The 25,421-nt window shown below is 33.7% G+C and overlaps 1 protein-coding gene across 1 annotated transcript; it reads left to right on the top strand.

Annotated features, from left to right (window-relative positions):
- Window positions 1–1,495: 1,495 nt before the first annotated feature.
- Window positions 1,496–24,447, top strand: LOC113074069 (DNA annealing helicase and endonuclease ZRANB3-like; the record flags this gene model as incomplete). The annotated part of the gene is made up of 5 exons (XM_026246777.1): window positions 1,496–1,576; window positions 1,798–1,929; window positions 2,041–2,195; window positions 21,688–21,919; window positions 24,363–24,447. Coding segments are annotated over exons 3-5 (460 nt in total), but the record flags the coding sequence as incomplete, so codon positions are not given.
- Between the last annotated feature and the right edge of the window lie 974 nt (window positions 24,448–25,421).

Raw genomic sequence — 25,421 nt, forward strand, 5'->3', positions numbered from 1 at the left:
AATGTAAAAGATTTAAAAAAATGAAGTCTGTTATACTGTGCAGTATGTAACCATTATAATATGTTTAAAAAATATTAATAATTGCCAAGTTTGAAATCTGCCATATAAACCTAGAGAAAAAGTCTAATATCAGGGAATAAAAACATCAATATGGTTACCGATATATATTGCATTTCCTAAGCAAAACCTCAAAAAGGGTTAAAGCAAACAAGTTTATTAAGGGTCAAATGTAAACATAACACTTAATAGTGAAAACAAAAATCTTTGTTTAAAACAAGACACACTTCTTGTCTCTCCTCCTGGTGGTTTAATCACCTGCACAGGCCTTTATGAATGAAGCCTGGAGCTTAATCAGCCTACAGAGATCAAGACTAAAGCTACATAAACACATCAGTGCTGCCGCTAGACGAAATAATGATAAATAAAGCACATGAAAGCATGATCATGTCTGTGATTTACACACCTGCATGTTTATTTACTCTAGTTCATGTGTCTGATCTCTCCTTGGCCCTGACATGAAAGATCATTTATCACATTTACTTCAAATATATGAAATGCAAAACACACAGACGGTTTATAAAACACACTCCGAGACTAAAAAGAGACGTTGTCAGTCATCTGAGGCTGAGGTTTGGGTTTAAATCATGATGAAGACTAAAGCACTGTGGTGTGCTAACAACACATGGTGAAGCTAAATGAGTTTAAACACACACACAACCTTCACAGATCAATCAGTTGATACGAATCACACCAAAAATCGTGATATTTAAGGGTTAAGGGGGTTTAATGTGCTGTAAGCTTACCTGTGGGATAGATAGACGTGTAAATATTTGGAGGAATGAAGAGAAATAGTGAGTCTAATGGCTGCTAAAGGCTGAAGAGTCAAGCTGTCGGTCTGTCAGCGGCGTTAAAGACAAAATACTCGAACTCCTGGAAGGGAAAATAAAAATGAAGGCGATGAAATAGCAGTATATCCCTAAAGAGGGCGCAACGTGGCTTAATAATTAAACATGGATCACTAAAAAAATATTTTAATGGCCATAAAAAAAAAATATTAAAAAACATTTAGATTTAGAGCCACTTTAAATAGAGTTGTTGTTCATTAAAAGGCTGACAAGAGTTCGAAGATCTTTAAAATGATTTTAAATAAAAACGCAAATAATGTAGCGATCTAATTATTGCAGAATAAAAGTATGATTTTATTTAATTAATAAGTACAACATTAAACTTTTAAAGTAACTTTAAAATAGAATAAACCTAAATTAAGTTGAACTTTACTTATTATAAAACAAAAGGTGTTAAATCGAAAATAATGTGCAAATAATATATCTAATTAAATGACATACGTTTATGTGTACACACATTTATCTAAACGCAACTAATTCATAAACTAAATATTAATAATAGCAAGAACATTTTTTATTGAACTTGTAAGCATAAACGTTTCAGGTTGGGGTTTTGTCACGTGACACTAGCGTACCGGAAGTTTGCTCTGGTGCAGCTCTTCTTCGCTCTAGGTTTTGTTGACATTTCTAAGATCTACACCATAGAGGTACACAAGGGTGAAAGAAACCCAGTGAGTGGCATTTGCTCTTACATCATACTATATTGGATTAAAAATACCCTTTTGACTGTGTTATAAATATGAGAACACAGTAACTTATATAATAAACACATTTGAAGATACCCTTAATTAAGCGTCTGTTTTTACCCTCCAATTAGTATGCAATTAGATCTCTTAAACGTCAATATATTGTCAATAACACAAAACTAACATACATTATTTTCTGACTGCAGATACATATTTTCATTTATAAGTATGCACTCGTCGCGCGGATATGACGCGCTGTGCATTTTGTGACGCCACTGACTGTATTGCCGCGAAATGTCAAATCATGGCATCAGGATTTCAGAAATGATCGTCTCTTGGTGAGTGTGAATGCATTATTATAATATGATGCATGCATAATTTGTTTAACTGCAAACCACAGTGCATCTCATTTACTTATGAATCTTTCTGAATGTATTTCTAATGTACAGAGTTTGAAAAGCATGAGAAGTCAAGGCAGATGTGGTCCAGATGGGGTTTCTGTCCAGTGCATGGATGCACTTCAGCTCCTTCCACAGAGACTCAGGGAAAAACTGATGCCCTTCCAGAGAGAAGAGCTCATTTTTGCCCTGTCAAGGGATCGACGGTTGGTTTAATTTAAGTTTCTGTTTTTCTTTTCTTTTTTTTCCAAAATGTGTAACCTACAAAAACTGAAGCAAAATAAGAAACTTGCATGATGGAGATGAGCAGAACTGATGTAACATGAATTTCATTTTTAAACATCTGTTTTAAAGTTAAAGTTAGTTAAAGTTCTATTCAGTTTTTTTTTTTTTAAAGGGGGCGGTGAAATGCTCGTTTTCACTCAATATCCTGTTAATCTTGAGTACCTATAGAGTAGTACAGCATCCTTCATAACTCCAAAAAGTCTTTAGTTTTATTATATTCATAAGAGAAAGATAGTCTGTACCGATTTTTCCCGGAAAAACACGACCGACTGGAGGCGTGATGTGTGGGCGGAGCTAAAGAATCACAGCGCCAGTAGGCTTTTGCGTTGAGAGCGTTTGGAAGCTGTGACATTACCGAAAAAAACATCATCCAAAACAAACCATGGCTAACAGTCAGATTCAGCCGTTTATTTATGATCCAGAATCAGATCCAGAGGCTGAAATTTAACAAGAGCAGCAGCAGCAGCAATGACATCTCTATGTGGTATGTACTGAAACTGTATATATTTGCTTAGCGGTTTTGGAAAATGACTAAGTTCCACTTTGTCGTCTTTTTTTTTTTTTTTTTTTTTAAGCTGTACATGTGGAAAGTGCAGTTTGATGACAACATCGCATGTTGTTTACTTGATGTGCTCACGCGCCGATAGCTAAGTTAACAACACAGAGATATTTGAAGCAGTTTTACTCACCGCATGCGGTTCCAACACAAGATCGTGACCCTTTTTCCTTGGTACTGCATTATCCTTAAGAAATAAACGATGTGCAAATCCGTCGTCAAACTGGGCCTTGTTTGTAAAACAAGCATCTTCGAAATTCAGGGAACAAACACAAACACTTGCACAACTCCGTTGATGCTCTGTAAAAATAAACTCCATCCACTGGTCCCTTAATGCTGTTTTTTTTTGGTAATCTGTGCAGGGTTGTCTTGCCCTGGCAACCAAAAACACACTTCTTTTGTGACATTTCGCGACGCTCTCGCTCTGATCAGTGAAGTCTGTTGTGCTCTCAGTGCTCTGCTATACGGGAGCGCGCGCTCTTCCGGGAGAAGTGCCTTAGGACCCATATAAGGAAATTCCGCTCCATCTAAAAAACTTTCCGAAACTTGTGACAAACCGGAAGGAGTATTTTTGGAACAGAAATACTCCTTCAAACGTACAACTTAATTTTTGAAACTTTGTCCATGTTTAGCATGGGAATCCAACTCTTTAACAGTGAAAAAAACTCAGTATGCATGAAATAGCATTTCACCCCCCCTTTAATTTCCTTCTACATGTTAAACTTTTGATACAAATATCAAATAAATTAAATGTTAAGGCAGATAAAAACATAAGAAAACATAATTGAGAAATCTAAAATAAAAAGTAGTAAAATAATAATAATGATAATAATAACCTGTTTAAAAATGTTAGTAATTCCTACAATTACGAGTAATCTAAAATATTTTTTTTTCTTTTTTCTTTTTTGTGAATCATAAGAAACTAATACTAAACTCTAGTTCACACAAAGAAATTTTAAAAAGACATTGGATCTTGATCAATTTGGCTTCATATGTACAAAGTATTTCAGAAGAAATAATATATAGTTTACCATATAATAATCACTGTTTGTATTCTCCAAACTACTTCACAATAAAACATGCATACATAATAAAATGCATTTTTAAACCTCTTAAACACTTCCTTGTCCGATTTATTTATGACAGGACCTGAAAAGACAAGATGAACTAATACATTAGTTATTGCATGCATCACTCTTCATATATCTTTCTATCTCGTAACCCGCAGCTGCTTTAAGCAGGTGCGAATCTAATTTACTGCAGTTCTGTCAGTCAGTGTTCTGGGTCAGACGGGTCAGTTCGTCCACGCTGCCGAGGGTCCTGGATCGATGGCAGGACACACACAGATCTGTTTGGTGCAGACAGGGTCAGTCGCTTAATTAGACAGACATTTAGCGGGACGGATATTACAGAATCCCAAAGGAGTCACAGTGGATGATGGGGTGGATGTTGTTACAGAGGTCTGATTTTTTTGGTTCAATAGATTTATATAACGGAGAGATCAAAAACATAGCCAATTACTGACAGGGTTATTATAATTCATTAAAACAAAAAAATGTTGTTAAAATGAATGTTGTGAAATAAAAAAGCCAACATTTCTTCTAGTTTGAACTGATGTAGTAAAATAACTATTTAAAACAAAAGCCATACAATGTAGTTACTTATTTAAAAATAATAATAATAATAATAATATAATGAATATTTATAAACATTAGAAATATTTTTCAATATTTAAATATTTTAAAGAATTTTAAACTAAAATATTAAGTTAAAACTGAAATAGAAAATACTATATAAAACTACAAAACAAAAGCTAATACAAATGGCAAAATCACCCAACGAAATAACTAAAACTTGAAATGAAATATAAACATTTTTAACTAATTCATAATAACGGTATCTCAGTTATACAAAAATAAAAATGTATTTACATTTAAATAGTAGACTTAGTATTTTTTAGCATAACAAATATTTATCAAGTGATAAGCAAAACTCATATGTATTATATATTGGCATTTTTAAGTATGGACATATCGGCATCCAAAATCATTTGTTTTCATGTATTTCTACAAACAAAAACAAATACTTTGTTAGCTAACACAACTTTTATTGAAAGCTTTATTACATTAACAATTTCAATTATTTATAAATATTTATTTACTGTTTTAAAAATATTTATATTAATGAGAAAAAGCTGAAGTTTAATATTGTGCCTTTTTATAAACAAAAACGTTTTTTGTTGTGTATTTTATTGCACACATTTATAAACGGGCAGATGTTTTGTTTTCTCCAAGCTGTCATAAATAACTCGACTTTATATCGAACGTGATATTGAATGAACAGCTCTAGAAAACGCAATTTCACACTTTCCACACTGATGGATTTGGCGTAATGTGTTTGGTGCTGGCCTCTTGTCACGGATGCTAAGGGTCAGTGCTCAGATGGGCCTTAAGTTAAGCAAACCCTAATAATTGTAAGGGTATTAGTATTAAGCCTTTTCTTCCTTCAAGCGGTCTGGTGCATCTGGCTGCAGAATAAACCAGCTTTTATTGACCGTAATCAAGTCTGACTGTATTCAGTGAGCCGACACTGATGTCCTCTTTAACTCGACAGGTAGTGTTTCCCAGTGTGCCAGCTGCTGTTAGATAACTCCCTTCAATCAGTGCATATTGTCTTCTTCACTTTCATTCTCCTCAGCCAGTATTAGATTGTCTGATGACCTGAAAACATGCACAGTGCCGAGAAAATGTCTTTGCCCACGTCCTGTTTTTTTTACTTTTTTGCAAATTTGTCACACTTTAAAGATTCAGATCATCAAACAAATTGTAACATTGCAGAAAAAAAACCCCAGAGTAAATACAAAATGCAGTTTTTAAATGATGATTTCATTTATTAAGGGAAACAAGCTGCCCAAACCTGCCTGGCACTATGTGAAAAAGTAATTGCCCCCTAAATCTAATGACCGGTTGTGCCACCCTTTTACAGCAACAACAACTGCAATCAAGCGTTTGCGATAACTGGCAATGAGTCTTTCACATCGCTGTGGAGGAATTTTGGCCCACTCTTCTTTGCAGAATTGTTTTAATTCAGCCACTTTGGAGGGTTTTCGAGCATGAATGAACCGTTTAAGGTCAAGGATCATTGTCCTGCAGCATTACCCAAGTGTGCTTGAGATGACGGCCAGACATTGTCCTTTTTTCTGATAGAGTGCAGAATTCAAGGTACAATCAATTATGGCAAGTCAACCAGGTCCTGAAGCTGTGAAGCAGCCCCAGATCTTCACACTACCTCCAGCACGTTTGACTGTGCCTTTGTGTTCTTTTAATTAAATGCTGGGTTGGTTTTACACCAGATGGAATGGGACACAAACGTTCCAAAAGATTCCACTTTTGTCTCATCAGTCCACAGAATATTTGCCCAAAAGTCTTGGGGATAATCAAGATTTATTCTTTGGCAAATGTGAGACGAGCCTTTGTGTTATTTTCGGTCAGCAGTGGGTTTTGCCTTGGAACTCTCCCATGGATGCCGTTTTTGCCCAGTCTCTTTCTTACTGTTGAATCATAAGCACTGACCTTAATTGAGGCAAGTGAGGCCTGCAGTTCTTTAGATGTTGTTCTGGGTTCTTTTATGACCTCCTGGATGAGTCATCTTTGCGCTCTTGGAGTAGTTTCGGTAGGCTGGCTACTCCTGGGAAGGTTCTCCACTGTTCCAAGTTTTCTCTATTTGTGGATAATGGCTCTGACTGTGGTTCGTTGGAGTCCAAGAGCCTTAGAAATGGCTTTATAACCCTTTCCAGACTGATTCATGTCAACTATTTAGTTTTTCATCTGTTCATGAATTTCTTTAGATCGTGGCATGATGTATTGCTCTTTAAGAAGGCTTCACTTTGTCAGACAGGATCTAAGCGATTTCTTGATTGAACAGGTCAGGCAGGTCTTTGTGTAATATTACAAATAGTTTGATGATCAGAATCTTTTTAAGTTTTAAACATTTTCAAACAGGAGAAAAAAAAAAAACAGGAAGGGGAAAAAACCTTTCAACAGTACTGTAAATGAGTGCCGTATCCCATGTTGCAACATGCTCAATTGGCCTTCGATTTGCAGTGTTACAGTTTTACATAAAATTAAATAAATAGGCCTCGAACCTTTTTTGAACAGTCATGATGTGATGTGACAATGTTATAGTTTAAAATTTTTGTTTGTGCAACTTGCACCATTTCACATATTTTTAAACAATGTAAAAGATTGACTGTTTGATTAGAAAAAATTATAAATTTTGCTTTTTTGTAAGCAAATTATATATATATATATATATATATATATATATATATATATATATATATATATATATATATATATATATATATTATATGCGCAATACATGTCACTTTTTACATATATTTTTCTATATAAAGTGATATGCACAACCAATTTTCATGTTTGATCTACATGCTATTTTGTTTGTACACTACAGTTTAAATGTTTGGGATCTGAAAGTTTCCAAGACTGGGTTTAATTGATCCAAAAAATATTATCAATATATTATTAATATAATTTTTTTTTTCCTTTTTAATATATTTTAAAATGTACTTTATTCCTGTGATGTGATGCTGAATTTTTAGCATTACTCTATTCTTCAGTGTCACATGATCCTTCAGAAACCATTCTAATATGTTAATTTGCTGCTCAAGAAACATTTATAAAAAATAAAAAAAAAACACAAAAAAAAAACAGTTGCTCTTAGTTTTTTTGTGTGTGTGTTAAATCCATGATACTTTTGTGAAAATAAATCTTAAATTAATATATTTTTTTAAAATATATATATTTTGTTGACCCCGCGCTTTTGAACACTATTGTATACCATTCTAAACAAACTCTAAACTTCACTTTCCACAGAGATTAATTTGAATGCAGCGTTTCTGTTCAGTGTCCTGTGTTCTCTGTTGGATTTAGACGCTCTCGATAACAAAAGCAGCTTAGAAGTTACTACATCAAGCCGACACGCATCTAAAATGCCACATCAGTCACCTCTATGAAGCTATCACTTTTATGCGAACGGGTGCGTGGTTTGTCCTTTGTTTTTTTGTTCGTGAATCTAATTTAGCCATTAATTTCCCCTTGTGTAGTGCTTTGATCCCACTAATCAGTTAGTATGTGGATTACGGCTCCAGATAATTGCTCTGTAATTAAATATGTAATCTCCACTCCAGCCAATAACCCGAGCAATCCTCGACTGTAATTACTTTATCGTACAGAGACTCTCCACCTACCGTCTAATGAACCGGGACAGGCGTCCACATGGCTGTGTGTCATCTCCAATGACTAGACACGTTTCATTTAATGTTTTTTGCCATGGGAAATGATGGTGGTTAGTTACTGTTTACTTTTCATATTAGGCTTGACAGACTTAAGAGAAAATCTCATTAACGTGGACGGTTTTAGATCAGTGTCGATGCTAGAACAGTAATTAGAAAAATTGCTAGGGTTTTTTAAACGTTGACTTAACATATTGAGCATTTTATTTACTTGTTTTTCCACTAATTTCAAAATTTTATGTCAGATCATACCTTGTTTTCTTTCTAGTTGGTTTGCATGAAAATTGTGTATCAACAAGCTGGTTTTTCATGTTGTTTTTGGTGTCAGGTTGTTTATCTGGACAAGATGTGTCGGTATTATTCGAACGGTATTTCGGGGGTGTTTGAACAACTTAAATGGAAAACTCTTTGTGCATTTTGGCAGTCCATTTACATGACATCTCGGCATTTTGAAGGGCCTGACAATGCAGACTTTTGAAACAATCAAATTTTATAAAATATTTCTGAAAATGGTGATGTCAGGCACTTGCATATTACACGTTGGTGTAGTGTTTCTTTAGAAAATGAAATCTCCACCTACCGGCTTGGCATGCATAATACAGAGTTTTTAGTAATTTTGTGGATCCGTGTGAACAGGGAATGTTTTGACAATTTTCTCATTAGGGGTGGAACGATACATGTATTCGTACCGTACCGTCATGGTATGGGCATCTTGGTTCGGTGCAACCCAGAAGGGGGCTCCCCCAGCAATGCAACGCTGTTTGATATAACCCATCACTAATAGAAGAAACAGTGAATGCCATGAGTTGAAAATGTGCACTTGAAAACAAAGCCCCTTAGACAGTGACCATGTGCTGACTCTGAATGCAACTCTCACAGACTGACAAAGGAGTATACTTTAAAGGCACTCAACTGTTTGTGAAATGAAACTTTGTGCTCATGTATCCTACTGTACCTCTCTCACTCATCACAAATCCAAATATTGCTCAATATTTCCATGTTTGCGATGTATTTTATCTGAATGTTAAACTATTATTTATTATGTAACTTATAGGTTTTGTACTTCAGTTGCATTCCAACGGTGACACAGAGACGGGTGCACTGATGTTTGGTTCACTTTGTTTTATTTTGAAGTTCCAACTGCTCTGTCAAGTTAGCAATACTGGAACTGATCTGTTTTGTTTGTGTGTGTGTGTGTGCGCGCGCCAGGGTGATCACTATAACTGTTTCCTTATACTAGCAGAATAAACTTTAAACACTTATTGTCTCATTAATAATGCATTACTGTTTAAAGGTATGCTTTTATTTGTGTACACTCACAATGAAAACAAAACAATGTGCTTTTGTAAAATAAAGAACTACTAGGATGTGGCTTTCTGTCATTTGAGTTTCCTTTCTGTAAACCAATGAAGCCTGTCATAAAAACAAACTGAAACTCAGTGTACATAGTCTACGTGTCGCACTGATTTTTCCCCTTGTCTATCTGTAAACTATTTTAAATATATTTTAATAATTTATTCCTTGTATTTTACTGCAGACATAATGTAATAATATTCAGTATTTTCACATATAGGCCAGAAAAAAAAATATATTCAAAAATTTCATACTACTGTCTGTTCAGAATAAATGAAAAGAAACCGAGCACAGTAGATTTAAAAAAATAAATTCTTCCTGTTGTACCGAAATCGTATCGAACCATGACCCTCGAACCGAGGTATGCACCAAACCATGAAATCTGTGTACTGTTCCACCCCTAGTTGTCATCTGTATGCAAAACTATGCCATTTTTTGTATGCCTCATTAACACAGACGGTTCTAGAGCAGCGTCGATGCTAATTCAATAAATAAATGTGTGGAAATTTGTTAACAATTGACTATACGTTGCCACATTTGTTTTGAGCATTTTATTCGTTTGTTTTCACCAATTGTGAGGTTTAAAGTCAGATCATACCTCGTTATCTTCCTCCACACAAATTACTGGTACATCTCGTTTCATTTATAAATTCGGAAGAAAAATTAGTGTGCATACTGTGAACAAACTGTTTTTCAGTGTTGTTTTCAGTGTTAGGTTGTTAGTCCCAAAGAGATGTGTTACTATTCATAAGGAGAGTATTTGAAATGGCTTGTCGTCACAGTGGTTAGCACAAGTGCTCTTGACTCACTGGTGTTCAAACAAATGTTGCGGATTGTTAATTTTGACGTAATTGGCACATTCTTTTTTGCTATTTTATTTATTCATTCGACACAAATGTCGAAGTTTTATGTCAGATCATACCTCGTTATCTTCCTCCCCCCCAATTATTGGAACATCCTTGCCTCATTTGGGAACTTGTGAGTAAAATCTTCTGTCTTCAGTCTCAGGTTATTTCCATCTTTGATGTTGCAACACTACAGATATGTTGTACACGGTGGAGTACAGTTATGGCCACATGAAATACCTCAGAAAACCATGGCAGGAAGTATTTCGTGGTGTTTGTGTTTGTTTACGTGTTTGGAGAGTCTGTTTCGTTTAATCGCGTGAATCTTCACCTTGCGGTTTGAGTAGATGTACCTCTCATGTAATAGAATACAACCACTCTGTGTTTTCTAAACCATCGATTTCCGTTTTCTCTCTCTTTATCTCCCACCTCTCTCTCTCTGCAATTCAATAATCCCCCTGAAGCAGAATTGCTGTTTTTTTTTTTTGTTACAGCACAGCCAAACCACACACTGAGACACGATAGTTGCTCAGATGATGCAGTGTTTTAAGCTGCACTGTGCTACTTATAGCGAGATTTCATCAGCGGCTTGTTACCAGTCGAGAAGATAGATATCCACAGTTGCTTTCATATCTCGAAAGCACAAAAGGTGAACGCAGCCATTACTTGATAAAACCTTACTTGAGTCTTGAAGTATTAGATTTAATACTGCAGGTTACGAAAGATTACTAGAACCACAGTTTCCTATAAAATAACTTAGTCTGTAATTTTAACTGCTGTAAAATCTCAGTAAATTGATTTGGGATTCATTCAAACAGCTTTTTTCTCATTTCTGATTTATTTTCTAAGCAATTATACTAGGATTTGTGTCTGTTAAAATGAACAAAAATGATCTAAATATTAAATCTAAATCTAAAAACTTAGAGGCAAGCTTTTTTGACTAAGAAATGTAAAAAAAAAAAAAAGTGTTTACAATGGTGGCTAGTGCTAAGTTTTACTACAATTTTATCGTAATAACATTAAGGTAAAGGTATTCATAAAAGTACAATGGAATTAAAAAAAAATCAGCATTGGCCTGACAACCCCATAACAAAATATTAGCATTGTTTTCTTAAGAAATGAAAAAAAAGTTGCTTTTTGCTTAGCTGGCTAATGCTAAGTTTTACGACAGTTTTACTGTAATAATGTTTAGGTAAAGGTATTCATAAAAGTAAAAACAAATTATTCCAGCAGTGTAGCAGTGAGTATTTTGATCGAAACAAGCACCTAGCAACCATGCAAAACACCTTTTTGCAAGTTTAAGTCAGATTTTTATTTTTTTATTTTTTTGGAAATCTAAAAATGAGTTTAGTATCTTTTTTGTTGTTATTGTTGTTTTTTGGTGGCTAATGCTAAGTTTTAATCACAGTCCTGCTGTAGTAACTCTAAGGTAAAGGGTATTCATAAAAGTAAAAACAGAATTAAAAGAAGTCCAAAACAACCGCATAGTAACATGTTAGCATTGTTTTTGAGCAATGCTAAATTTGACCACAGTTTTACTATAGTAACATTAAGGTAAAGGTATTCACAAAACTACATTGCTACAGTAGTATAGACTAGCTAACCTGTTACAGTATACATGATCTTGTTTGTTGTTTTAAGATGTTTGTTTCCACAGAACAGCTAGCCAGTTAGCATAATGTTAATTTAGTTCCCTGTGTGCTAGAAAAACACGTTTATCAACTCCTCACTTACACGCAACACCCTCACGCCACATAAAAGATGCTAATAAAGCCATAATGCACCAGCGTATGGACTACTACTAAATGCTAATTCCTCATATGTGGATGATGAAATGCTACGCAAGGGCAGATTAGCATACGCCGTGCTGACACAATTACTGCGGTTTAATGAGCCCTGAACTCTCACCCACCAATCAAACCGCTACACCATGAGCCACCATGTGACACACGGGAGCTAAACTATCTCTGTCTCCTCATCGAGCGCCGTGGACGAGACAATCGATAGCTATTGATCCGAGATGGAAGGCTGTAAAGAAGGGATACTGTACGGCCACTTAAAATTGCATCAGAGGTGCAAATGAAGGCATGGGGGAAGATTAAGAGATTATTCAATATTATGCTTTTAAAGAACATGAAATAACAAAGCGAATTAGTGCAAATTAAGTCATCTTCGCTAGTATCTGTGGCCTTCATGTCAGGGGCAAAGACTCCAAGAAGGTATTAAGGATGCGCATATTTATATATATTTTAATATTTCACATTGTTTGTTGACTTTAATGTAATATATACATGATATTCCTAAATGTTGACAAAATTTGATTTTATTTGATAAAGGTAAAAAAAAAAAAAAAACTTAAAATATTGATGACATCTCAAAATGTATGTATTTTATTAAAATATATAAAAATATGTTTTGTTGATACTTTTTTTTTATTCCTTTTTTATTTTTTATAATTTTCACAATTGTGATCAGGTATCTTGTAATAATATTCAATATAGAAGATTTATCGACAGGATACAAAACTGTTTGTCAAGTAATTTTGTATATTTTGTATACATTTATGTACAGTATTTATATAAATATTATCTATATATTTTATTTATGCATTTATATTTTGTAGATAGATTTTTTTTCACTGTTGCAATTACATCATACTTGAATAGGAAAAACAAAACAGGAATATGTTTAATATGTTAATATGTTTATAATATGTTTATTATAAAGTTTTAGATAATATTTTTGTATTTTATTAATAATGTTTATATATTTCATTTATACATTTATATTTAGTTTTACATAATTGTGTGTGTGTGTGTGTGTGTATATATATATATATATATATATATATATATATATATATATATATATATATATATATATATATATATATATATATATATATATATATATACATATTATTTTTTTATATATATTTTATTTATAAAAGCAAAACATTTTATTAAGATTGTATTTATACGATACATTTCATATCATAACTTTTGTACCCCAAATTCCTGTTTAAATACGATATATAATAGAACAGAAAATACATCTTTAAACTGAAGCTTTAAACTAATATTTATATTGTTTATCATTTATATTCTAAATTAATATATTATATTTAAAGGTAATTTTATTTTTGCTTTTATGTTTAAATATTTTTAATCAATATACTAATATATATATATAATGGACATATTTCCTATTCTAACAAGAAAACTATTAAATGACAAGGAAAATAAGACTGATCTTTTTTTTTTTTAACCAAACAAACTTTTAATTTACAGAAAGAGTGTATTTAAAGTTTTCAATATTCCGATTTTTTTTCATTGACATTTAAATAACGTCAATAATTTCTATATATTTCATATGAATGTTACTCATCTACATTTCCTTTCCTTTGATTTGATTTATGATCTACTATAGTGAATTAGGACGCCTCACGATCTGAAAGGGTTGCATTGAAAAGCGTGCTAGAATTAAGTTGATGGTGTTGTTGACAGGCAAATCAGACGGGGCCTCCTTCAGGACACAGCAGTGCGTCGGTTGCAAGCCGCGTTATTTAAAGAACAGTGATTAATGTGTGGAGAAGCAGCACACACACACACACACACACACACACACACACCTGAGAGGCACTCGAGGCGTGTGAGAGCACATTACAAAGCGCAAGCAAGTGCTCCAACAATTTGAAGGCAAAGAAAAGCCAGTGGCAGGACAGAGGCTGTTAATCATCCTTTCACAGTGAGGGGAGAGAAAACAAGATGAAGAGGGCATCATAGCTGTCTCTCTCTCACCTCTTTATCTTTATTTGTGCCTCTGTCGCTCCTAGACATTTCAAGAGGTCACTTTATTCTCTTATCGATACTGATCAAAATATAATATGGCTATATTAGCTTATTTCTACGCCTATTACCTTGATAAAAAAGTATTTGGGCCATTTCATGGTACAGTGACGTTAATACCATGGTACTTTGATATATAGTGGCTAAACCGAAAGGTTTTATCATATTTGTTTTAACCAAAATATTACTTTTAATATGTCATATTTTTAACTGTCTAATATTTGAACATTTGTTAATTACTACTATTATTTATATATAAATATAAATAATATATTTATATATTAACATTTTATTTTTATACATTTTAAATATAAGTATTATTAATAAATATACCTATATTATTTATTATCATTTTTTTGTTATTATATTACTACATTTATATGTAAATATTAATATATTATATTTAAATATAAATGTTTATATAAATATATAGCAATAGATGAAATATTAATACGTTTTAGTTTTACAATTTACAAAGTGTTACTTTTTCAAAAAAGTCTAATTTTAACATGAATGAATTAATTATTGTTATTATTATTGATAATAAATATTATAACTGTTATTTATTGTAATCATTATATTTTTATACCAATGTATAAATATTAATATATTTTTATAATTATATGTAGATGATGGATGGATAGATACAGTAGAACAATAGAAAAATTATTTTTATTTTTTATGTGTATATTTTTGTAACTTCAGCGTTTTGTTTTTAAACAGTCTAATATTTTAATATATTTAATTTAAAATATATAGATGGCTATAATAGCTAGTCATTTAATTTTGTGTTTAAAATAATTATTTGTTTTTACATTTATTACTCTTATTTTTTACTTAAACTCCTTACTATTTAATCATTTTAAATAGTCTAACATTTTAACTTTAGGATTAATATTACATTAACCTGTTAATAGAAGTCCCCACAATTCACAGAAACTAACATGTGTGTGTACATAAATATATATTAATATAAATAATAAATGAATACGTACATACACTATATGTATTTATTTTCTATTACCTAATACCATAGTACTTTGTGTTCGTATAATACAGAAGATGGATTTGTTTCTAAAATGGTTACAATACATAGTCCTTCTGTTGAATGTGCTATTGTTTAGAAAGCACACTGTATTTGTACACTGTATGCAAATATGGCATCAGCATTAGCTAAATGTGCCGCTGTCGAGGGAGCCTGTTTATAACAAGCGAGGCGTTGCTGGAATCCACATTAATAATAAACCCAAAAGAACAAATAAACAAAAAAGAAGCAAAGCTCTTTCATTTTGTGGCCCTGCATGTATCTGCTTCATTTGTTCCCAGTAAATCCTCGAACATCGCGTGACGCACGAGCAATTACAGTTTCTCCCCTGAACGAATCCGCAGAAGATCAGTGTCTCTTGGCATTGCTTAAAAAAAAGAAGGAGAGAAAGAAAGTGAGATGAAACGGAGGAAGCATCTCTCCTCTAATGAGTGGATCTAGTGTTTGACTCGGGAGCGGGGGGACATCTCACTAACCAGAACCAGGAAGGTCTTGATGCTCTGCTTCCTCACTGGGAGCACCAGGACATAGAGCAATGTTGCTGGCTGTTTCACTTTATTTGTTTGTATCACTCTTCAGGTGATTTGAGATCTTGTGGATTTGTCATGCAGTAAACGCTGGGAGAGAGAAGAAGAGAATGTACACTGTGTTCATAAAACACTTGTGTGTGTGTGTTATTTTCTTTAGAAGTCGTTTGATGTAGTATATGTAGAGATTCTCTAATGATCACAATGAAAAGCTGCCTCCCCAGTCTACTCCCATCATTCATTCAAAATATACGGCAAAAAATGCTTTTACTGTACATAGAAATGTCAGTAATAACATTTTCATTTAATATTCTGATATCGCAGTGGATAAGACACACGTCTTTGGTGTGAGAGACCTGGGTTCGAATCCACTGTGAGACACCAATGTGTCCCTGAGCAAGACACTTAACCCTTAGTTGCTCCAGAGGCGTGCGACCTCTGACATATATAGCAATTGTAAGTCAGCTAAATGAATACATGTAATGTAAATGTATATATATTCACATCTATCTAAATCTGTCCATCTATGTACTTATATGCGTGTATATATATATATATAAATATATATATATATATATATATATATATATATATATATATATATATATATATATATATATATATATATATATGTATATATAGTGACTTACAAATGATGACAATAAAAGCAATCAAAAGCAAACAAAAGTGCAATAATATGCTAGTGCTATATGTATTTATATTATCTTGGATAAACAACTTAATATTTACATTTAAGCGAATACAATTTACATATCTTCCTTTAAATCTTACATTTTTATTTAAACATTAACCTTTTAAATATTTTCAACATTTTAAAGGAAAAATACATTTAGTGTATTTAATATTTATTTCATATTTAATAAAACAAAAAAGTTTAATATTTTATTATTTTAATGTCACATTTCATATTTGCTTCCTTGGTTTCCAAATATTTACATTCGAAATATTAAAAAATATAATATTTTTAATACATATTTAACCATGTTAAATTTAATACGATTTTATCTGTACTGAAATCGTTACATTGAAAATATTAGAAAATGTAATGTTTTAATGAATATTTCAACCATTTTATTTTGTATAGCATTTCGTAATACTATTTTAAAATGTATATATTTTAATAGTTTAATTCTATTTTTACACTTTTTGATTAAACACGTTTTAAATATGTTTACATTATCAATGTATAATATTTGAATATTTCCTAATTTAATGAAATCTTTTTACTATATTAATACTTTTCAGATATTTCCACTGACTCAAAGTATTTGAAGATGTAATTGTAAAAAAATAAAAATCTGTTGTATCTTGATATTGAAAATGGGACGAGGCAGGTTAACTCTAGGCAGGGGGCGAGGAATTAAAAATGAAAAACTACAAAAGTGTACACTATGGATCTTTGTAATGTCATGTTGCTGCATTGATTAGGACTCGAGTGGCCCATATCTTCAAGGGCAACATGCTGAGCTCAGGATGCTGGGTAAATTTCATTTAGGGGAGCAGCTTGATTGATTCAAGGCCTGTATTATTTGGTTATTGGGGTCTTAAATGAATGGGCGTTTTAAATAAAGCCCTGTACGCCGCAGCGGGGCTCTACACGCCTCTGCTTCAGGATTGAGTTTTCCATGCCATCGGCTGCCAGCGCAAAATTAGTCGTTGAGTTCAGGTGTGCAGGAAATTATACTGAGCAATGTGCGCTGGCTTTCACAATATTGCCTTCTGGACATTGGTTTAGGGAAGAGATTTAAAACGTGATGCAGAGGGTAATTATTCAGAGACAACTGGTTTTGGTGTTTGGGTCAGTCGTTGTAAGTTCATTAGTTTTCATTTGTGTTTTGCAGGTGTAGATTGCAGATGAGGTAAGAGCGTTTTGTTTTTTTTTGACTCTAACTCGATTGGGTTTTTATAGAGTCCACTAATCACTGACGATTTGTGCCGTCAGAGGGGTTTGGGAAAGACGATCCAGGCCATTTCGGTGGCGTATATCTTCAAACAAGAATGGCCTCTGTTGATTGTGGTGCCTTCATCTCTGAAATAGCCTTGGATTGAAGAGCTGGAGAAGTGGACTCCCGAACTCGACCCCAGAGACATCAACTTGGTGGAAACCAAGACTGATACAATGTATGACAAATTTAAGTTCAATAGAGCACAACACTTGGGTTCAGGAAGTGAACAAGTGAAAAATCGCATTGATTTTCTCCGTAGTGAAATGGATTTTTTTTAGTTAACACCTTAAGATAATGATATTTAAACATACATTACTCAATATGTAATATTTTAAAACTATATCTTTACATGTTGCTTTCATAAAAATCACACGTATGTTGCAGATACATTTTTGAAGGAGCACAACATCGAGAAAACATTACATAATTTTTGCTGAATTTTTTAAATATATTTTTTAAATTAAAAATGTTAATATTATTTTCATTTTTTTATATATTGTAGTTTTTATATAATGTTATATTTATTATATATATATATATATATATATATATATATATATATATATATATATATATATATATATATATATATATATATATAAGCTTTTTTGTTTATATTTTAAATATTGTTAAATTGTTATTGTTAAATAAAAATGTATATAATTTTCATATATTTATTAGTAGTAGTAGAATTTCATGTTTATTTATTCAAAGACATAACTGCAAAAATGTTTGTGCATTGTTTTCATAATAATAAATATAATAGTAATAATAATATTAATAATAAAAAATTGCAGAGAAATTTTTTTAATGAACACCCTGTATGGAAAACATTGCATAATATTTGTATAATATTTTAATATTATTTAATATTAGTATAATTTATTTATTCAAAAGAAGTCATTGTCACAAACATTGCTTTTTCTAATATCATAATTCCATAATGCGTTACAGAGACACTTTTGAAAGAGCAGACCATCTGGAAAACGTTGCATGCTATTTCACCCGTCATATTTATGTCCAAACATCCACTAAATATCTTAAATATAACCATGTAATCTAAATATTAAACGTCACATAAACATCTGAATGTTGTTCAAGCGTAGAAAGTGTTATGACGTGTAAATTGTAGCTACATTCTGACACACACCGAAATAGGCATCTTAGTAATCGATCGTTTAAGTTTGTTTTGCAGTCCCTGAAAAAAAAAGAGGGACATTGGTTGGTTGGTAATTTATTGCGATCCAGTGGACCGTACTGGAGGACGTCTGCACTGGTGGCCGAGAGATTTTTGGCTCAAAATGAAAGATTGATTCTTTCAGACTGTGTGTGAGTTTAATCATAGTGGCAAAATTGATTCATGAAATTTATGACTGAGTATGACTTTGCAGAAGCCTCTGGAAGAGTTAGGAAGAAATCTCTTGATTTATTAATGTTTTTTTTTCCCACCCCTCTTTGTGTCACACTTTTATGAGTAGCTTTAGAAAGTTATGAAAACCGTTCTTGCAGATTTTCAGCCTGTAGAAATACAAAACTGAAGTAAAATCTCCCGTTCACGGACTACAAAATTATACCACAATACAAATTACACGGCAGGAGTATGAAATCAAATCACATCCCCGGAGAAATATTAAACAAATCCTAAATTAGCTCACCTTTTATGGCTACGAATCTCGCACGAAGAATACTTTAGCTCTATCTTAGGAGTGGGAGAGAGCTTATGAGAGCTGCCCTTCCACAGAGGATGCTGGGATTGATTGTACAGCCCATGCAGTCAGAGGGTCATGTTGTCTTTTTGCCTGTTATTGATGCTTCTAAAAAGAGGCTCACAAATTGCTCTGTTTACCCTGAGAATTCTGGCCCGGGGTTGAGTCGACCTGTAAAGTTGTTGCCTTGGCAACATCTCCCTCCGAGCCTGATGAAGGCATGTCAGCATGGGGAATGATATTTTAACTCTAATGGCTCATAGTGCAAAGCAGGAACAAACATCATTTCCTTTCAGTGTACTGTACGGCTGGCATCTTTACACAGTCTATAACGGGAGACTATGAGGTGAAGAAAAAATGTGAAATGCTTTGACAACCTTATGGCTCCAATGGAAAAGCTAATATTATAATCTGTTGAAAATGTATCTACAGTGTACACCGTTTCTGTTATGATGGATTTGTAAGTTTGTATCTCGTGATTAAAAATTGCATTTAAAAAATCATGTGATGAAAAATTTAAATGTTAAATGCTAAGTGCAACTAAATCTTTAATGGTTTCATGTTATTTTCGACATCTGTCGACAGCCTCTATACTTCATTTCAGTCGAATTTTGATGCATTTTCAACTATTTCAATTTCAACGACATGGAAGTTGTGTGACCAAAAATAGTTTTTGTTTCTTGCGGGAAAGTTTAACTTAGCTTAGCTTAGCTCGTGGTTTGGTATAGTGTGTATGAAAATGAATTCGGTAAAACCTAAAAATTATTAAATGATTTTACCACCTTGTGGCTCCAATAAATACACTGTTTAAGTTTAGACAGTTTCTTTTGTGATGGATTTGTAAGTTTGCACGTCGACTCGTGATTAAATAAATAGTTTTGTTTTAGTCAAAATGTAACGTTAAATGACATGTGCAACTAACTCTGTAATAGTTTATAGTTGTTTTCGACATTTGTTGTTGGCGTTAAAGCCTTTACACCTCATTCCGATGGTATTTTGGTGCATTTTCAATCTAGATTTTCAAAAATGTCATGTTGCGTGAAATTCCCTGCAATACTTTAGCTGAGCTTGTCTTTGTTGTGTTGTGTTTGTATTCTTTATAAAAGTGAATTCTGGCGTATAAAATTCTAAAAATGCTTTTACGGTCTTGTGGCTCCAATGAAAACACTAACAATATAAACTATTATAAATGTTTTTAAGTGTACACGGTTTCTGTTTTGACAGGTTTGTACACTTGTAAGTCATGAGCCAAAATTATATTTGTTTTATACAAAAAAGTAATGATAGTAAGTAGTGCATTCAAATTTGAAGGGGATGGGACTTGATTTAATCCAAAGTCCTTTTAAGGCAAGTCATGTCACTCGGCGGCCATCTTTGAAACACCTCTCGGGCGTGCAAGTGCAACTGCTATGTCTTTGAATGGGGAAAAATCTATTTGACGAGTGGGGCGGGGCCGAGAGCCATGGGAACGAAGCGAGGCCGGTGGAGTGATTGGAAATGGGCGACACCTGCTCGACCCACCGTTCTCGAGTCCCACGGAGGAGATGGAAGGATATAAAACAGGAGTCTCTCGACTCTCGTCTCCCGACAGTGACGGATGAAAGAGGACCAGGCCTGGATTGTAGTTTGTGATTTGGTTTTGTTTGTGCATGGCTGTCGGCTGTGAGGGGCTGCCGCGCTGTTTTGTGTTTAGTTTGATTATTAAATCTTATTTGATTGTCCGCCGGTTCCCTCCTCCTTCTTCCCGATGATTGTGAAGTTTGTACATTGTTACAATCAAATTCTCCAAAACTGTTCTCTAAATTTAGGATTAAATTTCACATTTGAAATCTGACAACAACTGCATCATAAATGTTTTTACTTTTACTCATATAGCATTATAAAAGGCTTATTTTTCAGGCTAGATCAACCAGTGCGCATCCGCAGTCTGCGGTTTCTCTTTTTCTGCTGAACACAAAATAAGATATTGTGAAAAATTCTGTGGAACAAACAGTTGCCAGTAGCCACTGACTACTGTGGAAAAAAAATACCATGGAAGTTTCGTGAGTAAATTACCATTTTCATTTTTGGGTGAACTATTACTTCAGTATTGTATTTTTCCACGTTCATCGCAGAAATGTTGTTTTTGTTGTGGAAAATTTACATTTTGATGTTTTTTTACATGAACTTTAGCATTGACTCAAACAAAAAATAAGGCCAAGTAAATTTATTGAGAAAGTTGTTGCACATTTGCATTTGTTGTTGTTTTGTAGGAGCATCAGCACTATTAAAGTGACCATACTGGGCTACGGGCCGCTCACAATGGACACACGCCCCCTGCTGGAGGCCCTGAACAAGCAACGATTCACCGTCGTCCTGGTGGATGAATCCCACTACCTGAAATCTCGCAACTCAGCTCGTAGTAAAATACTGGTGCCAATCATTCAGAGTGCCAAGCGTGCCATCCTTCTAACTGGCACCCCGGCGCTGGGCAGACCAGAGGAGGTACGGTTTCCTCCAAATCTGTTTGTCATTTGCTTTGATTTATTAAGCCATTTGGTAATATGCAGCATGGTTTTGTTTGAGCTAAACCAGGAGGAGATCTTGTCATTAGCTGACATATTTCCCATCCTCCAGTCATCGCTCATGTCACCCAAAATTGCAAGTACGATAATATCATAAACTAAAAGTTTTGATAAGTCTCCCCCTGTATATTATCACTAGGTTATTAAAATCATTTATTTGACTATTGTACTCACTGTAAAATTATCCGATTACTAGATGAAGGTCTTGTTCCTGCTCGGCACATTAGTTCACGTTAGGAATAAACATTTATAGTCATTCTCATTTCTTTTGTAAAGTGACAGCTTGGAATTTGTCACGCAGTTAGTATCTTGCTGGTCTAATGACCCGCTCGCAGCAAAATTAAATGAATCAATCAAACAAGAGATCATTTTCAACATTTATCCTTTTATATGATGTAGCGATCCAGTGACGGATATTTTAGCCCATTTGATGTGGTTTAGTCCCCTCTTGTTCAGTTTACCTGGATATTACTCCGGCGTGGGTGTTTATTTAACCCAGTGACCTCTGTTGAGGCGGACTATCAATGGCAAGGGTGATGTGAGTAAAAATGAGGGGATTTTAGAGCCACAGCTCTGAATGAGAAGGAAAAGAGAGCTCTCTTTTTCACAGGTCTCAAAAGCACAACGCTCATCTCTGCTGTTATTACTCTTTCCAGAGGTGTGCCAGTAATATTTGTAGTTTCAAAAAAACACCCATATCCTCACACAGTCTCGCTGTGTTCCTGTCTCTCTTCTTATTTTTTACATTGTCTGGGTCTTTGCTTTCATGTCACAATCTGTAACTCTGCCGGTTTTAGAAATGCAAGAATCAGGCTGCTGTATTAATTAATTCTTACAAGAAAAATAAATTTGTACATTGTTTGCCAAACAATTCTTACCAATTTCTTAGCAAATCATTTGGAAAAAAACACCAGTGTTATGAACAAAATTGTGTAAATTGGTCGTAAAACTTTTCTTGCGAGACGATAAAATTTTATTGCAAATTGTTCGCAAAGTAATTCTTAAGAACAGAACTAATCTTTGCGCAAATATTAACAAAACCATTATGAATATTACAAATTCAATTTGTAAATCAGTTACAAAATCACTCTTACAGGGAGAGAGAATTTGCAAACTGTTTCTAACGAGCTGAACTAATTTCTTTGCAAATTGTCTGTTAAGTCATTCTTAACGACAGAACTAATGTTTGGGCACATTTTCACAACCATTATGAAATTAATTTCCAAATTATTTACAAAATCACTTTTACAAGCAGAGAGAATGTGCAAACTGTTCCTAAAACCATCTTCGAATTGTTCACAAAACTGCTTAGAAGCAGAATGAGTTTGAACCGTTCTTAAAAAATGATGCAATAATGCAAATTATTCACAAACAGTACACATTCATATTTAAATCATCAACAAAACCATCACAAGCAAAATTGTTTGTGCAAATCATTCTCAAAACCATTATAAACTGAATGAATTCCATGTACAAATAATTTGTAAAACCATTATTTATATGAGCAGAACAAATCTGTAAAAAAAAAAAATGAACAGACCAAATTTCTGAGTAAATGGTTCATAAAAACCATGTTTTATGCAAAGTGTTACATTTACTTCAATATGAATGGTTTTCCAAATGTTAGATATTAAATTCATTCTGCTCGTGTTTTATGAATGAACCCCATTTTACACACTGCAGTTCCACTCCTCACAGCCTGTTTTATTCTTGTTATATTTAATATTGTGTTTACTCCAACTAGTTTTTATTGCTGATCTACCCGTCACTGATGGCCAGTTAATTGACCAATACATTATTCAGGAAACACCAGAGGCCTCGTTTTAAAGGATGTTACATTCTGTACACTTCTTGGTACATTGCAAGAGCTGCTGTTAAAATTTCACTGGACAAAAGCATTGCCAAAATGTACGTCACTGTGTACACAAAAACCTCTCTAGTGTGTATATTATGGGAGTTTTGACCTCCATTGCTCTTCTAATTCCTTTGATACTTCTATCTGGTCTTCTTATGAAAGACAAGTGTTTTCTTAATTCATCAAGATAATCGCTGTTAGGTTTATACTAACTGAGCGTAATGTGCACTATGAGACTTACTCTTAGATGAAACACATTTGCATTTTATGAACTTAATACCCACTTTAATCAGCAGAGTATTTGTTCGCACCAGCTATAAACAGAAATCTGCTGACCGATTTTCAATAAACTCATGATTGCAAAGGCCCAAGGTCAGAACTATAAAAATGTCCTTCTTTTTAAAGTTATTTGATCCCATTGGATGTTACTATTGTAAAGTTAGTTCAGTGCATGACGTTTATGATGTCGCATTGATTGATATTTTTGATCTCTTGGTCTCTCTTTCAGCTCTTCATGCAAATCGATGCTTTTTATCCACGGAGGTTTGGAACCTGGAGCGACAAGGCAAAAAATACTGCAATGCACACTACAAGTAAAAACCTTCTTTTTTAATGTACAATACAGCATTCAAGTGTGACTAAAAAGGGAAAAGCAGTTAAGGTACAACCAAATGACATTATTAAAAGACTAAGGGCCCTATCATACACCCGGCGAAATGCGACGCAAGGCGCAGCGCAAGTGTGTTTGCTAGTTTCAGTCCGTCACCGTCCGCATTTTCCCGTTAAGCACCATGTCGTTTAATTAGCAAATGCATTTGCGCCCATTTGTGAGCCAATGGGCGTGCTGGTCTAAACAAGAGGTATGTTCAGGGATTGCTGGCGCATTGCTATTTTAAGGAGCTGAAAATAGACTGCGACATAGACCAACTCAACCTGGTCTAAAGTCTAAAGTCAATGGTGCAATATGCTTTTGTTATTTAAAGAGCGGGTTGGTAGAAAATGCGCCTCTGGGCGGGTCCACAGTGCGCGCTGACTTTGCTTATTACACACAGGGATGCATCACACAAACATGCCAAATATTAAAAACAAAAGGATTACAGTGTAAAAGAACATTGTTGTGTAGGCTACATAAATATAAAAATCTAATGATGTATAGTCATTGCGTGTGTATAAGAATTAGCCTACCTATTTGCAATTCAGCCTATTACTATTATTTATATTACTTATAATGATGAATGAAATTCTACTTCATCCCATGCTTTCACCTCGGGAAGCTTTGGTGGATTTCTGCTTGTCCCGTAGATGATCTGCACGTGCGCTTTAACTTCGCGCACAAGCAGATCAGTTTCTTCGCTTGAGAAGCGTTCAGCTTTTTCGGAACAAATTCCGCCATGTAAATAGCGAGCGCATCTCACTCTTAAAGGAATGGGAGATGACACTCTGATTGGTCTATTGAATGTTAGGCCCATTACTCATTAAGAGAATAGGAATTCCAAAAAAAAAAAAAAAGTGTTTCCGTTGTTAAAATAGCAAAAGTGATTTGGACATGCCCTGAGTGCACCTGTGC

This window comes from Carassius auratus, unplaced genomic scaffold, assembly GCF_003368295.1.
Source record: "Carassius auratus strain Wakin unplaced genomic scaffold, ASM336829v1 scaf_tig00013598, whole genome shotgun sequence".
NCBI classification, from domain to species: Eukaryota; Metazoa; Chordata; class Actinopteri; order Cypriniformes; family Cyprinidae; genus Carassius; species Carassius auratus.